Genomic DNA, 14,613 nt, shown 5'->3' with positions numbered 1-14,613 from the left:
GGACCTTAGCTTCTGTTCACAGAAGACTCAGTCCAAGCCTCTGAATAGAAAAGCACTAAACTCTGCCAGGTATATGAACACTTGCCTTCAATCCCAGCACTCCAGAGGCAGGGGAATCCTTGTGAGTTTGAGGCTAAAATAGGTTTACTTAACAAGTTCCAGGCCAGTCAGGACTATAGAGTGAGACCCTGTATAAGCTAGCAAACAAACACACAGAAAAAGAAAGAAAGACTTCTGGATTTAAAAGAAACAGATAGCATGATGGTGAACACCTGTAGTCCCCACTACTTGAAAAACTGAGGTGATAGGATTTCCTGGGTTAAGTTCAAGACCAGCAAACCTTGTTTAAAAAAATGGTTTTTTTATTCTTTTTTTTTTTAATTTAGATAAGAAACAAGGTTGCTTCACAAGTCAGTTCCAGGTCCCTCTCCCTTTCCCTCCCCTCCTCCCGTGCCCCCCCGTTATCCCCTCGTTTCCCCAGGGAGGGTGAGGCCCTCCATGGGGGTGTCCATAGTCTGTCATTTCATATAGGGCAGGGCCTAGACCCTTCCCCAAGAGTTCAGGGTGAGAGTGCACCTCACATTGTTCTATGGGAGTCCAAAGTCCGTGTGTATACTTGGGATGGGTACTGATCTGCTGCCCAAGGCTCAATAGATTCCCTAGGCCTCCTCACTGACACCCAGATTCAGGGGGTCTTGATCAGTCCCATGCTGGCTTCCCAGGCTGATATGGTTTTTAAATAGGCTAAAAGCACCAAGTGACCAATGAGCTGACAAAGCAATGGACTAAAACCTAAAGTACACAAGCCAGGGCCTACACTGAAGTCCCTGTCTATTCTAGAGCCTGTGTCTATTCCAGAGCCTGTGTCTATTCTAGAGCCTGTGTCTATTCTAGAGCCTGTGTCTATTCTAGAGCCTGTGTCTATTCTAGAGCCTGTGTCTATTCTAGAGCCTGTGTCTATTCCAGAGCCTGTGCCCGCCCTGGAGCCACTGTGTCCAGATGTTCACAGCTCGGGGAAAATGTTCATGAAAGCTTCTGGCGTCTAGAGCAGTCAGGAAGGGCTTCTGGGAACAGGGACACATGCAGCACCACAGAAACAAAGATGGAAATTGGGCCATCATATAAAATTTAATGCTGCCAGGCATGGTATGGTGGTGCACATCTTTAACGCCAGCATTCGGGAGGCAGAGGGCAGCCTGGTCTACAAAGCAAGTTCCAGGACAGTCAGTACTGTTAGAGAAACTGTCTCAAAGACACAAAACACTTAATCCTGAGATGTTAGTGGTGGGGGGTGGGGGCAGCAAAGGGTCTCTCTCAAGAGAGTCAGAACACAGAGATGAACAGAGACTGTTGGCTAAAGAAAGGCCTGAGGCGTCTAGGATGGCCTCAAGAAGCTGAGGTGGGTTACTGGAATCATAACCTGCGCTTTTTGTGTGTGTGTGTCTCTAAAGGATCAAAAATGACCCCTCCCAATAAGGATATATATAAATGAAAGCATTTATATATAAATGGGCACAGGCTGGGCTTAGCCCAGGGTACCTCACTCAGCATGCATTTGAGAGGTTAATAGGGTAGTACCCATCTTTGGGCAACAGAAAGACACTTGGAGAGGAGGTAGCAGGGGCACATAGGAGACTCAGTGACTGCTAAACATCATGAACCACCCTTAGAACTCAACTTTCTTTTGTGTTTTCGTTTTTTGAGTCAGGGTTTTTCAGTAGTTATGGAGTAGACCTGGATCTTGCTCTGTAGACCAGGCTGGCCTCAAACTCACAAGAGATATGCCTGCCTCGATTTTCTTATCCAGGTTCTTCGACAATAAATGAATTCTACTTTTGACTTGTCCTAAACTTGGGGACCTTTGTGTGTGCCCCTTCAAGGTACATCTAAAATTAAGTATGAAATTGCTAGGACCCCTCTCAGGGCAATAAAAACAGTATATCTTTCCTTGGTCTTGAATAATGTTTGTCACATGATTTTAATGACCCTAAGCCTCAATTTTCTTAAATGTTAATGAGAAGAAACAAGCCAGGTGCAGTCACTCAGGCCTGTGGAAGTGGCATCTGAGAGGCAGGAGGATCTCACATGTGAGGTCAGCCTGGGCTAAGTATAGAGTTCCAGGTCAATTCAATCTACATACGGAGACTGTATTTAAAAACAAACCACGGGCGCTGGAGAGATGGCTCAGAAGTTAAGAGCACTGACTGTTCTTCCAGGGGTCCTGAGTTCAATTCCCAGCAACTGCATGGTGGCTCACAACTATCTACAATTCAATCTGGTGTCCTCTTCTGGCATGTAGGCAGAACACTGTATATGTAATAAATAAATAAATCTTTTAAAAACACACCCTTTCTGAATTATCATAAGGATTAAAAGGGCAATGGGTATAAGCTTGTTGCCGAGTCAGCTCTGGCACTTACTGCTCGGGAAATGTTATCATTTTGTTAGTGGTGATGATGTTGCGCTAGCGTGATCCCCCGTGTTCAGTGTCAGAACCAGGTGAGCAGTGGTGGGCACAGCTGCAGGGAGGCGCCCGACAGAGGGGCTTCTTAGAGTGCTAGCTTATTTTTGTCTCTTGGTATGATTTTGTCCTCTGAGAAGTGCTGGGTTTATAACTCTTTGAGATGCACACCCTGGGTCTGAATGTTCTTCTGTGTGTTACAACACTTCAGTAGCCTTTTTGATTTTTCAAGCAAGGGTTTCTCTGTGAAGTGCTTGCTGTCCTAGAGACCAGGCTAACCTTGAACTCAGAGATTCTCCTGCCTCTGCCTCCTGAATGCTAGGATTAAAGGCATGCACCACCATTGCCTAGCCTTATTTCTTATAAATACTTGGGACAACAAGACAGAAGGGACAACTTACCAGGAGAAACAGAGGGCTGATGGCTACCCAGCAAATCCTCCAGAACCAACCCGGGCTGAAGCCAAGCATTTCCTTCACGTCACTGCAGAACTGAGTGATACCTAGAATCGCCCAAAGGAGAATTTGACTGCGAGAGCATGAACTTCTTTCTACCTCCTGAGTCTTGCAGGCAAGGTCAACAGGGTCAGCACTGGCGATGGTAGGAATGGGAGCGGGAATTCCGCCCTGAGCTGGTGGAGTCGCTTTGGGATTTTCCACATGATGGGGCAGTGTGTGTGTGTGCTTGGTGGTGGTGTATTACAAAACTGAATCATTTTTATAGCAAGCAAAATTCACAGAGCCAGAAAGTTGGACACCTGGGCAGAGAGCCAAGTTCCCCATTGGTGCCTACACGGTCATCCTAAGATCTCAGCCTGGACTTGATTATAGTTAACTGTAGGAAGGATGCCACATTTTATTTAGGAACAGTGCGCCTGCCTTGCAGAGACCAACTTGCACTGTCCACTGGCAACTTTCAAGGAGATTTTTTTTAAAGATTTATTTCATGTGTATGAGTGTTTTGCCTCAATGTATGTTTGCACACCCTGTGTGTCCATGGGGTCCACAGAGGAGGGCAGAAGAGGGTGTCAAACCCCCTGGAACTGGAGTTAACTGGTGGTTTCGAGTCACCATGGGTGCTGGGAATCAAACCCAGGTCCTCTGGGAGAGCATCCAGGGCTCTTAACCACTGAGTCATCTCTCCAGCTCTTCCAGGGAGTTTTTTAAGCACAGTATTGCTTCACATGCCAGGTCAAGATCCAGGTTCTTCTGTAAAAACTTACTGGCACTAATGTGGCAACGCCCACTGACAAGTGAGGGCGTGAGGAGTGAAAGTGCTTCCAGCTGCTTCCTCCAGAAGTCTGTGGTTCCCAGGGCAGGTCTATACGGTGACTTTGAACTCTATCCTCTGAAACAGGCCCTGAATTCAGTTCTCAGAACCCACAACAGGTGACTCACAACCTCCTACAAGTCCAGCTTCAGGGAATCCAGTACTCTCCTCCAGCCTCTGCAGGCTGCTACACACACACACACACACACACACACACACACACACACACTTAAACTCTTTAGTTCATGTGCTCGCCCCATTTTCTTTACACTGTGCATAATGACTACCGGGAAAAGGCAGTTGAGCATAGAGACTGGAAAGCAAATGCATTTCCAGAATGAGATGTTTGCTTCTGGATCGTACAGACACGCCTCTGACCGTGTGTTCTTCATGTCCGTGCCTGTGCCCTCCCCTGCCCCTATCCCAGGGCTCGTGGCAGCTCTGCCAATAGAGCTCAGCTCACTTCCTGTACTCCTCTCACCCCTGTCAAAGTCCACCCCAGGACCAGAGGGAGTGACCTGGGGACTTGCCAAAGCAGAGACAGCAGACATTCTTTTCTCATTAGCAGACAAGGACCTAAGCTCTATCTCGGTGCTCTGGAAAGGGGTCCTGCTCGAGACGCTTAAACCCAGGGCACTCTCAGAGCAGCACATCAGGTCCTAAACCACCACTGTGGGTGAACTGGCCGACGTTAGCTGTTCTCTCCTGCGTAAATGTTAAAAAAATATCCGGGGGGTATGGCAACTGTAGTATAGTGCTGAGGAAATGATGGACGGCTGTAGAGTCCTCCACTGAGATTACCTTAGACTTGTCAGGGGATCACACTTAGCCAATTGCCCCTTCCTGTCCTCCTCTGATGAAATCAGTGCCTGGTTCCATGCAGACTGAGGGTAATAGAGAGAGAGCCCTCCCTGGAAGGGACTTCTTACCATAGAACCAAGACACAGCAACGGCTTCTATGAGTGCCACCGTGAGCACTGCGGGCCCTGTGGCATACTCCTCCAGCAGCGTCACCACATATGCCCCTCCCTGGGAAGGAGATTTCAGATGTGGTTAATGGTCTTCTGAGGTGCAGCCCTCCTCATTACAAAGGCCTGCAGAAACTTCTCAGCCCCTTAGCTCATCCTTATGTAACCCACTGCACTGTAAGATAAAAACTCTGAAAAGTCTCTATCTCCACTTTCAACTTACTGACCACTTGTAGACTCAACCTTGGAGAACCTACAACTGTAATACTGAATCTGCAAGCTGGGCATGGTGGACACACCCTTAATCCCAGCACTGGGGAGGCAGAGGCAGGAGGATCTCTGAGTTTGAGGCCAGTCTGGTCTATACAGATTACTCCAGGACAGCATAGGGAAGCCCTGTCTAGAAAAAGAAAAGACAAATTCTGAATGTGGAATGACCAACTTGACACAAAAGCATGTAGGTCACTGTTGTGCCTTTTTGTTCTAACTTCTGACCTCTCCGAGACCTACGAAGTCTCCTATCCTGCCCTGGTAAAATGCTGGAGTCACTGAGGTCATGGCTTGAGCCAGGAGGACACAAGTCCATGATGTCACACTATCTGATAGGACATCTTTACTATGTTTGCCTTGGTTACTAAACAAAGTTGGGGAAGGGGGAGGGAGGTGCCTGGAGAGGATCTGACTTCACATGGAGAATTCTAAAGGAGACAAAGTAGCATTGCATCCAAGACACCAGTACAAAGCACCCTGAAAGGTGGAAATGGCTGGAAATGCAAATCCTAACTTCTCCCCAGGTAATTTTCCAAGTGTGAAACTGGATCCGTTGTGAAACACTAAGCACTCCCACCCTGCGTGCCATGCACAGATCTCGCAGAAGGTAATGCAGAAATAACTTCTCGTTGGTGACAAATTCTTCAATGCTGAAAACTGAACCTGGGGCCTCGCATGCTAGGCAAGCAACCTAACCCTAAGCTGCATCCTCAACTCATGATGAGTGTTTTACTAGTGCTAGCAACACCCCTTGAGGCCCTCAAGTGAGCACAGTGGGAGTGCAAGGGAAGGATCCCCTCTGCTTGTGGAGTACTGGTGCCCTGGCAGAGGCCACTCGCAGCCTAAGGCCCTGGGACTCACAGAAGTCAGTGTGAGCAGGGATCCCAAGACGCAAGTAATGATCACAATGAGCACAAACCACTCCCGCCGCTTGGCCCAGATGTGTGGAAACTCATCCAGTACCGCTGTTATCACGCCTTCCAGGCCTGCAAACTAAAAAATACATGCAGATGGTCACAGTGCAGTCTTGGGACAAGCCTGTGCCTTAAGGATAGTGGACAGGAAGAGAGATAAGACCACCAAGGGAACAGTCAAGCTGATCAAGACCAGTTCGCCCACTCACTGGCCTGTGAACATGGCTGGAAACCTATTTCCATCTGATACCATCATCAGAACCTGTCATTTAGGCCATGCAGGCAAGAAAATACAGCACCCAGAACTTCAGCATTTGGTGTGTCTGGGGGAGACTGGGTGCCCCAAGGCCAGCTCAATGCCCTCTCTACACTAACAATTACAGGTCTCTGAGCTGAGCCTTTAGGTGCCATCAGGGGGAAAAAAAGGAAAACAGTAGTTTATATATGCTGAGCCCTTTGTGCCAGGCACTTTCCCTACATGATGCCAATAATAACAAAGGTGCCACTGCTGAGAAGAGCGGGCTGGGGGACAGGATGGGGAGGAATGGAGGAGGAAGAAGGGAAGAGGAGGGTGCGGGGAATCACCAGGAGGTAGCAAACAGCACCACGTGAGGGTTTGGGCGGGAGGAAGTGAGTCTAGCCATTTCCTGCTCCCTTTCCTCTCATCCTCCCAGACCCACTTTCCATCTCTACTCACCGTGCTGTCCAAACCCAGTGTGATTAGCATGAGGAAGAAGATGATGGCAAAGAACGTGGATGCGGGCATGTTGGCGATAGCCTCCGCATACGTGATGAAGAGGAGGCTGGGGCCTGAAACGGAGAGGGGGGAAGAGGAGGAGGTGCACGCCGAGACCCATCCTACCAAGCTATTGCAAAGTAGAACTGGGCTACACCAAAGCTTACAGTTCTCACTGTAAGCCCCGCCCCCCAGGGAATCCGGCTTTGTCAGTACCAAAGGCTTCCTCACTCACCACACCTGACATTTTGCAAAGCCAAGGGGAAGATTGTCCACCTTGAAAACTGTGTGTCTTCAACTCAGGAGAAAGAGGAGACTTAAGACTGGGACCGGACAAGCTCCGGTATGTGATGATTCTGTTTTGTTGTCAGGGCCAGGACGGCTATAACTAAAGTACCTTGTGATGTCCTCAGCACCAGAATAGCAGGAGATGGACTAAGGACCCCCTGCCATTTTTAAGTCACCCCTTTTTCTATTTGGGGGTGCTATGGTATGAACTCCAGCATCTGAACACTATAGGCAAGTGCTCTACTACTGACCTACAACCCCCCCCCACGCCCAGCTCTCACAATCCTTTTGACAGTGTGACAAACAAGTTCTCAAGCCCTTATGGTAAGCTAGGGATGCTGTCATTTGGTCAAAATACTATATCTGGTCAAAATACAAATATTCCTCATGTCCCTGGGGCTCCATCTACTTGGTCTTATTGCTTTAAATATATGTTATGCTATTTCCCATGAAAACATTAAGCAGCATGGCCACATCAGTTAAATCTTATCTCTCTGAAAGGGAGTTCCTAAGGACTAACAGTTTTTTGCCTGCTAGACTGGACCATACCACGAGATCATCCCAATGCTCAAATCCACTGATTTTAAAACCATCATACAAGTCATATTTTTAATCCCATCATCCACTGGGCACCGAGAGAACTGAATGCATGGGTGGGCTGAGATCACCAAGGCAATTAGGTTTCTTTCAAATCTTTGGAAATATAAAAGAACAGTTGAAGAGTTTACTTATTTGTAGAGATCCAAAGTGCATCAATTCCATAAACAGAGCCCTGGATCCTACCTGCATCTTTGGCCACCTCGGACACGTCTTCATTCCTCATCTCTGCCATGTAGCCAAGCACCGTGAAGATGACAAAGCCAGAAACGAAGCTCGTCATGCAGTTTACCACACTGGTCACCAGGGCGTCTCTGGAGTGGGAAACCCAGGCTGCCTGAGACACTTCTGGGGTTGGAAGTCTAAGAAACGCTGTCTGTGTCTCCTGCTGAGACTAGTCTCCATGCCCAACCTACCCCCACGTCTCCCAGAGTTCTATCCCCAAATGCTGTGGCCGCCACACCCAGCATGGGGAAGGCAGGTCAGGGGTGTTTGAAGACATGGTCATATCCGGGTACAGTAGCATGTACCTTAATTCCATCTCTTGGAAGGCTGGGTGAGGCAGGAGGATTGTGAGTTCAAGGCTACAGAGCTATGAGCTACAGAGCAAGGGAGGGGACAGAGCAAGACAGGGACAGGGAGAGCCACTGTAAAAAGAGCACACTACAGACCTCTCCACTTTAACCAGGAGAGGCAGTGCCCTGGAGTGGGGTCTTAGCCAGAGGGGCCAGGAAAAGGCTTTGGCCTCACATTTGTGAAACTGAAACTTCAATATTATCTTTAATTCACAAGTCTGCTGAGGTGACACCTTGATAGTTTTAAGACTTCATTACATAGTTTTAGCTAGTATCCCAACACAAGGTCACATTCCTTAGAGGGTGTGTGAACTCCTCCCCCACCTTCAGAAAGAATAGATTCCATAATTATATTGGTAACAGTATAAATGGACTGCTGGGCATTGCCATCTGTACAGGAAGATTTACTATCTAAAGGTCATCAGTGGCACTCAAGGCATCATCAACGCAACGCTCCTGCTTTAAAATGTGGAAGCATGACTCTTCCAGAATCACGGCACTTTGTTGTAAGTTAAAACAGTTCAATCGTTATACTTTGTGTGTCTTACACAGTCAGTTTATAATTTTGTGGAACATATATATTTGTTTTTGGCTTTTAGATAAAGGGTTTCTCTGTGTAGTTCTAGCTGTCCTGGAACTTACTTTATAGGCCAGGTGAACTCAGAGGTCTGTCTGTCTCTGCCTCCCCAATGCTAGGATTAAAGGTGTGTGCACTACCATGCCTAGCTAATTGTAAAGTATATTAACTACTGTATGCTGTGTTTTTTATAACCTTGCTATATAACATTTCCTTGTTTTGTTACTTGTTTGAGGCAAGTTCTTGTGTAGCCCAACACAACACTGAACACAGTCTATAGCTGAGGCTGGCCTTGAACTCTTCCTCACTTCTGCCTCCGCCTCCCAAGTGCTGAGACTGTAGGGATGCACCATCACTCCCAACTAAGAATTCATATATTTGACTCTCGCAAAGCAGAAGTATCTTGGAGATTTTCTCAACCTCTGGGTAGCCTGGGTAAAGATATAGGGTGGATGGGCACTATGGCCATGGATGAATGGCCAAGGGCTTGTGACACCCCTGAGGTAGGATGCCCTCATGGTGTGGATCCAGACGGGTTTGAGACCATTGCTCTTCCTAAGACTGTCTGTCTGTCACTCCATTTCCAAGCTTGCTTACAGTCCCCCGTACTCACTGGTAGCAGTTGTTGTTGAACTTGTTGTAGCTAGCAAAAGCCAGGAGAACCCCAAAGCCTGGGCCAAGAGAGAAGAAGATCTGAGCAGCAGCATCCACCCACACCTGGAACACAGCAGGGGAGGGCACAGGGTGTGTGTGAGACCTGGGCTGCAGCCGGCATTTCTAGGCCCATTGTGGGGATGGCCACTTCCCTGGTGAAATACAAGTGATTTCTCTTCCTACCATTTAAACTTAGTCCTGCTCAGTGGCCTCAAGACACTGTGTTCTTAGTGCTTGTATTTCTGACCTAAAGTATCATTGCAGACTTGCACAGTAAATTTGAGCTGTTCCTACTGTCCTGTTTGAAAGAGAGTTGGCTTTATCTAGTGAAAATCAGGCCAAGTGTACACTGTTTCCCTTGATATCTCACCCCTGTCTCCAAGAGTTTCTGCCAGTTGGGTTTCAAGTAGAAGACAACCCCTCTCCAGGCTCCAGGAAGGGTGGCCCCCCTCACCAGCAGGACAGACAGGACGATGTAAGGGAAGGTGGCTGTCACCCACACCACCTATAATGAAGAACAGAAACATGGGTTATTACCATACTATCCCAGAGGCAGCAAAGAAAGGAGACAGGTGGTGGCGGTATCTTTTACTACTGAAGACCTCTGGAAATGGGGGTCCATTTATTCTGTCACTATAGGGAGCAGCATGGCCTGACAGGAGGATATATATCTTCAAGCCTGAGTCTGGGCGTAATATACTGCTGTAATTCTGCCATTTGAGACGCTGAGGCAGGACAATTCCTATGAGTTCATGGCCAGCATGGGCTGCATAGTGAGATGCTGTTCTGAAAAGCAGACAGCAGCAGCAATAACAAAAGCCCACTGCCTTCAGCCATCTGACTGCTTGCCAGTCCTCCCTACCTGTAAGCCTGCTCCACATCTGTCAAGGAGGGACAGAATCTAGAGGCAAGTAACAAAATCAGCCAGAGTAGAAAAGCTCTGGGTATGGCTCATGAGTAGCTTTCTGTAAATTAGGACCAATATTAGCAACTGAGTATACCACTACACTAAAAGAAATATATATATATATTATATCATGCATGCATATATGTATGGAGGCAAGAGGTTGACACTGGGTGTGTTCCTCAGTTGGTCTCCACCTAACTTTTTGAGCTCTCACAAAGCCTGAAGCTGGCCCATGCAGTTAACCTGACTAGCCAGCAAGCCCAGGGGTCCTCCTATCTCTGCCTGCTGACCCCCGCTCCCACCATGCTGGGATTGTAGCTACACACTCTTGCACTGCTGTGTGCAGCTTTTTACATGAGTGCGGGTGACACACTCGAGTCTTCATGCTTCTGTGGCAAGTATGTAACCTACCGAGCCACCTCTCCAGTCCCTATACATTTTCTAATAATATGAATTGTACCTTCATTTAATTACATGCACTTACATGTAAATGATATTGGTTGATTTCTAGAACCTTCTAACAAATGGGATTGTCACAGAATGTGTTTGGTGTTAAGGCAAACTGATTTTCTCCTGCTCAGTAGCCATCCAGGGTAATGGTCTTGAGTTTTTGTGACACTGTGGAGTCCTGGGCTGTCCAGAACAAGCAGCAGCAGAATCCTCCTCACCTTGCCAGATGTTTTGACTCCTTTCCAGATGCTAAAGTAGATAATGGTGAAGATGAGCATGATGCAGAGAGCAAGCTGCCAACTGATGGTCCCCAGGTCCTGGAGTCCCTTAGACTGGTGGATCTGCAGGACATGGCGCCTGGAGTGACAGAAGAAGAGCCTGTGGGAGAGCCACCTGAGCACATCGCCAGAGGACAGTGGACACCAGCAGGAGCCTCAGGAGGGCCTGGAACGGCCCTTGCTCATCCTGAAAGAGCCCTGGATGCCCTGGGAGGAGCATTCAGCCCAAAGCCAAGCCTTGTCTCTCCCCTTCCACTGTCTAGAACCAGAAATTCTCAACCGGCATGACCAGGTTCCCAGTACATGGAAATCTGTATGTAGACAACGAGCCCTTCACTCTAAATTAGCTCTGTATTTGGGCTACTATTGCCTAAAAGTTCTATGTTAAAAATATTACTGTGCAGGGGCACTAGCACACTAGAAGAGCAACTGCCTAGCATGTGTAAGGCCCCAGGGTTTAACACCATAAAAAAATCCTAGATTCTCCAAGTATCTTCCAAAGGGCAGGTCCCACTCACAAAGTCAGCACACCAAATCAGAAACACGTTTTGAACAACTGAAGCAATTGGGTTTTGGCTTCCACGGCCACCAGCTGGAGGAGGAGAAGCCAGCAAGAAGGGTTGCTTTGGTGCAGAGGAGTAACTTTGGGAAGTGAATGCAGGGTCAGTGTGGACATGGTGGAGCAGTCTGACCTGACTTATGGCATGTATGGAGACAAGAAAGGGTCAGTTTATGTAGCAGTTGGAATAGAGTCCCAACTCCAAATCCTGGAGGGAGCAATGCCGCCATCCCTACATTCACATTTGTTCCCTAATCCTTAACAGCTTAACCTCTCAAATCTATCAGGAGACCAGGAAGGGCTCATGAAGTCCCATCCATCCCTGACCATAGGCAGTCAAAGTTTGCAGGGATAAGATATTTTCTTCAGTGGTGTAGCACTGGTAAGTTGCCCATGCTCCTGAAAGAAACCATCATTAAACTCATGTGTCACCAGAAAGAATTTAAAAAAAAATTACCATAGAAGGGGAGCGAGTTAGGAAGGGGGTGAGTGGGAGATAATAATGATAGCAGTGAATGTAAGCAAAATATATCACATCCATTCATGTAAATGTCATAATGGAACCTGTTTTATATAACTAATATATGCTAATGAAACACTTTAAAAGAAGTCTGCCAAGAGAGGGATGAAGATTTTTTGGTCCCTAAGATGCCAAGATGGGTCCTTAACAGACCACGGCCTCCATCACATGGACTTACAAGTAAAACTCCTCAGCAGGTGACGTGGAATGGAGTGTCCAGGTGATGTTGTCCTGGGAGAAGTAGTTGGTGCAATTGTCCGTGTTCCAAGAGTTCCTGCAGCTGGTCCAGGGCAGCTTGTCGGTGAAGGAGGAGATGAGGTAGTAGAGTGCCCAGGCTATGATGGTATTGTAGTAGGAGGCGATATAGAAGGCAATGATGCAGATGGCATAGCCAATCCCTGGACAGTGGGTGAGAAAGGCCACGTTCACAGGGCAGCCCAGACCCATAAAGCCTAAGAGATTAAAGAACTAGGTCCCAAGTCCCGGCCAATTATGTACCTTGTCCGGCACCTCCTCCCGACCCTTCAGCTACCTTTGAAAATCGGGCAGATTTTCCTCCATATAGAAATGCACCCGTTTCGGTGATACTGGCCCAGCGCAAGCTCCATGTAAAAAAGTGGGATTCCCCCAAAGATGGCCATGATGGTGTAGGGGAGGAGGAAGGCACCTGTGGCAGAAGGGAGACAATTTTATTTCCTGCCCACACATGTCCCCAGGTCAGCCTGCTGATGTAGAGATGAGCTCAATGATAGGCGGCCTGGTCTTAGTGCTTTAAGAGAGGCTGCAGTAGACTAAGTTCCACAGGTACAGGTACTATCGAGTGTAGACCCCTGGCTGGGTTGGTCAGCATGATTGTTGACATCGTAGAGTTACCTGGGAAGGGAATCTCAATGACAAAGTTTTTTGTTTGTGTTTTTGTTTTTTTGAGACAGGGTTTCTCATGTAACAACAGTCCTGACTGTCCTGGAACTCTCTTTGTAGACTAGGCTGGCCTCAAACTCAGAGAGAGAGAGATCTGCTTGCCACTGCCTTGAAAGTACTAGGATTAAAGGCGTGGCCACCACGCCTGGAAATCTTGATTGGGCTTGCCTGTGAGAGACTTCAACCGTGTTAATGGAGATGGAAAGGCCCACCCAGAATGTAGGTAGAACTACTTCACCGGTTGGGCCCTGAACTGAATGAAAAGGACACACTGAGCTGAGCCAGCATGCGACTAGCAGCTTCAAGTTCCTGCCATCTAGAACTTTCAGTGTGATGAACTGTAATCTGGCACCCTGAGCCAAATAAACTCTTTAAAGCTGTTTTTGTCTTGGTATTTCACTGAAGTAACAAGAAATGAAAACTAAGATAGCGTCTTAGGGCAGATCAAAGCAAAAACAAGCAAGCAAAAGACAAACCAAGCTAACAATACAGAAAGAGGAACCTAGGGAGTAAAGGGAAAGAGGCTGGGCCGGAGTCAACAGAGCAAGTGCCAGGACTGTTGTGGATCTGAGGTCGTTCAGAGAGTCACCAGTCTGACTTAACTTTGGGTTTTAGTAAATTAGAGGCTTTCTATTAAAAAAGAGTCTGGCCAGGACTAAACCAGAGGGAGTTCTCTAGGCAAGGCCCTGGTTATTGTTAGCCAAAGGATTGTAAAGGCAAAACCCACAAAGTTATAATTTGGGGGAGCCAAATTAACTCATACGCTGTTTGGGTGGGTAAGAGGCTTGATTTTACAACTGATGTCCAAGCAGGTGCCTCAGCCATCCAAGTAAGCAAGTATTTCATACAAAAGCAGAACTTAGCAACTAGGCCTGTTTAATTTTGTGTCCCTAACCTTTTAAGAATAAAGGAGGCAGGAAAATATTTTGCAAAAATCAGCAATTTTTAAAGACTAACCCAGCAGCACCAGGAAGTGGTCCATCTTGGGCCAGCTGACAGGGTACACTCAAGATAGGAGCAACTTCCTCATGGCTTATACAAGCTAAAACAAAACAAAAATGTATCCTCTAAGCATAATGTTCACCATGAACAAGGACTACCTCCACCTTCGTCTGAGCTCTGATTTCCTCTCTCATCAGATGATGGTGCCAGATAGTAACATATCACAGTGACAGGTGACTCTAAAAACTGACCTCCAGAATCGAGGGTCTACCCCAGGCCTCATGGAGATGATGTCCAGGTGTGTGAACAATGCGGAAGCTGTCTGATGATCTACACGGATGCAACTGTCTATGACTCAGGGAACCGGATTCTCCATAGTACTACCTGTGACTCCAGATCCTTGAGCACTGATATCTTGACTGTGTGTCCATAATTCCATTGAGCCAGAATAGTTCCTCATAAGCTGTCACTGTTTGAGAACATGGCTGAAGATAGTTGTTTCTCACAGAACAACAAGATTGTTCACCTGTAGCTTGAGATTTAGCCCAAGGGTGAGTCAGCTATGATTTCCCCTGATAACCTTCCTGCCTAAAAGGGCTTCACCCCTAAAAACTAAACTCAGTGTGACTCCAAAATGGCCGTGCAATTACAGTCACTGTGAGCAAACAGGGCTTGAGAAACCCTGGGTTTTTATGGTGACCCTCGACTCAGCCAAAGGATTTACCAG

At 47.4% G+C, this 14,613-nt stretch overlaps 1 protein-coding gene across 1 annotated transcript in view; it reads right to left on the bottom strand.

Moving 5' to 3' along the window:
- Slc6a4 (solute carrier family 6 member 4) overlaps nt 1-14,613 on the bottom strand; it is a 34,381-nt gene that overhangs the window by 6,768 nt on the left and 13,000 nt on the right. Inside the window, exons 3-12 of the mRNA XM_013111559.3 lie at nt 12,556-12,690; nt 12,202-12,421; nt 10,885-11,023; nt 9,680-9,814; nt 9,269-9,372; nt 7,690-7,817; nt 6,580-6,692; nt 5,830-5,961; nt 4,660-4,759; nt 2,863-2,963 (exon numbers count right to left, since the gene is read on the bottom strand). Of these exons, the coding sequence (XP_012967013.1) occupies nt 2,863-2,963; nt 4,660-4,759; nt 5,830-5,961; nt 6,580-6,692; nt 7,690-7,817; nt 9,269-9,372; nt 9,680-9,814; nt 10,885-11,023; nt 12,202-12,421; nt 12,556-12,690 (1,307 nt within the window). The remainder of the gene's footprint in view (nt 1-2,862; nt 2,964-4,659; nt 4,760-5,829; nt 5,962-6,579; nt 6,693-7,689; nt 7,818-9,268; nt 9,373-9,679; nt 9,815-10,884; nt 11,024-12,201; nt 12,422-12,555; nt 12,691-14,613) is intronic.

The sequence above is a fragment of the Mesocricetus auratus genome, unplaced genomic scaffold, assembly GCF_017639785.1.
Source record: "Mesocricetus auratus isolate SY011 unplaced genomic scaffold, BCM_Maur_2.0 Super-Scaffold_100007, whole genome shotgun sequence".
Lineage (NCBI taxonomy): Eukaryota > Metazoa > Chordata > Mammalia > Rodentia > Cricetidae > Mesocricetus > Mesocricetus auratus.
This window is presented reverse-complemented; position numbering and strand designations above follow the sequence as displayed.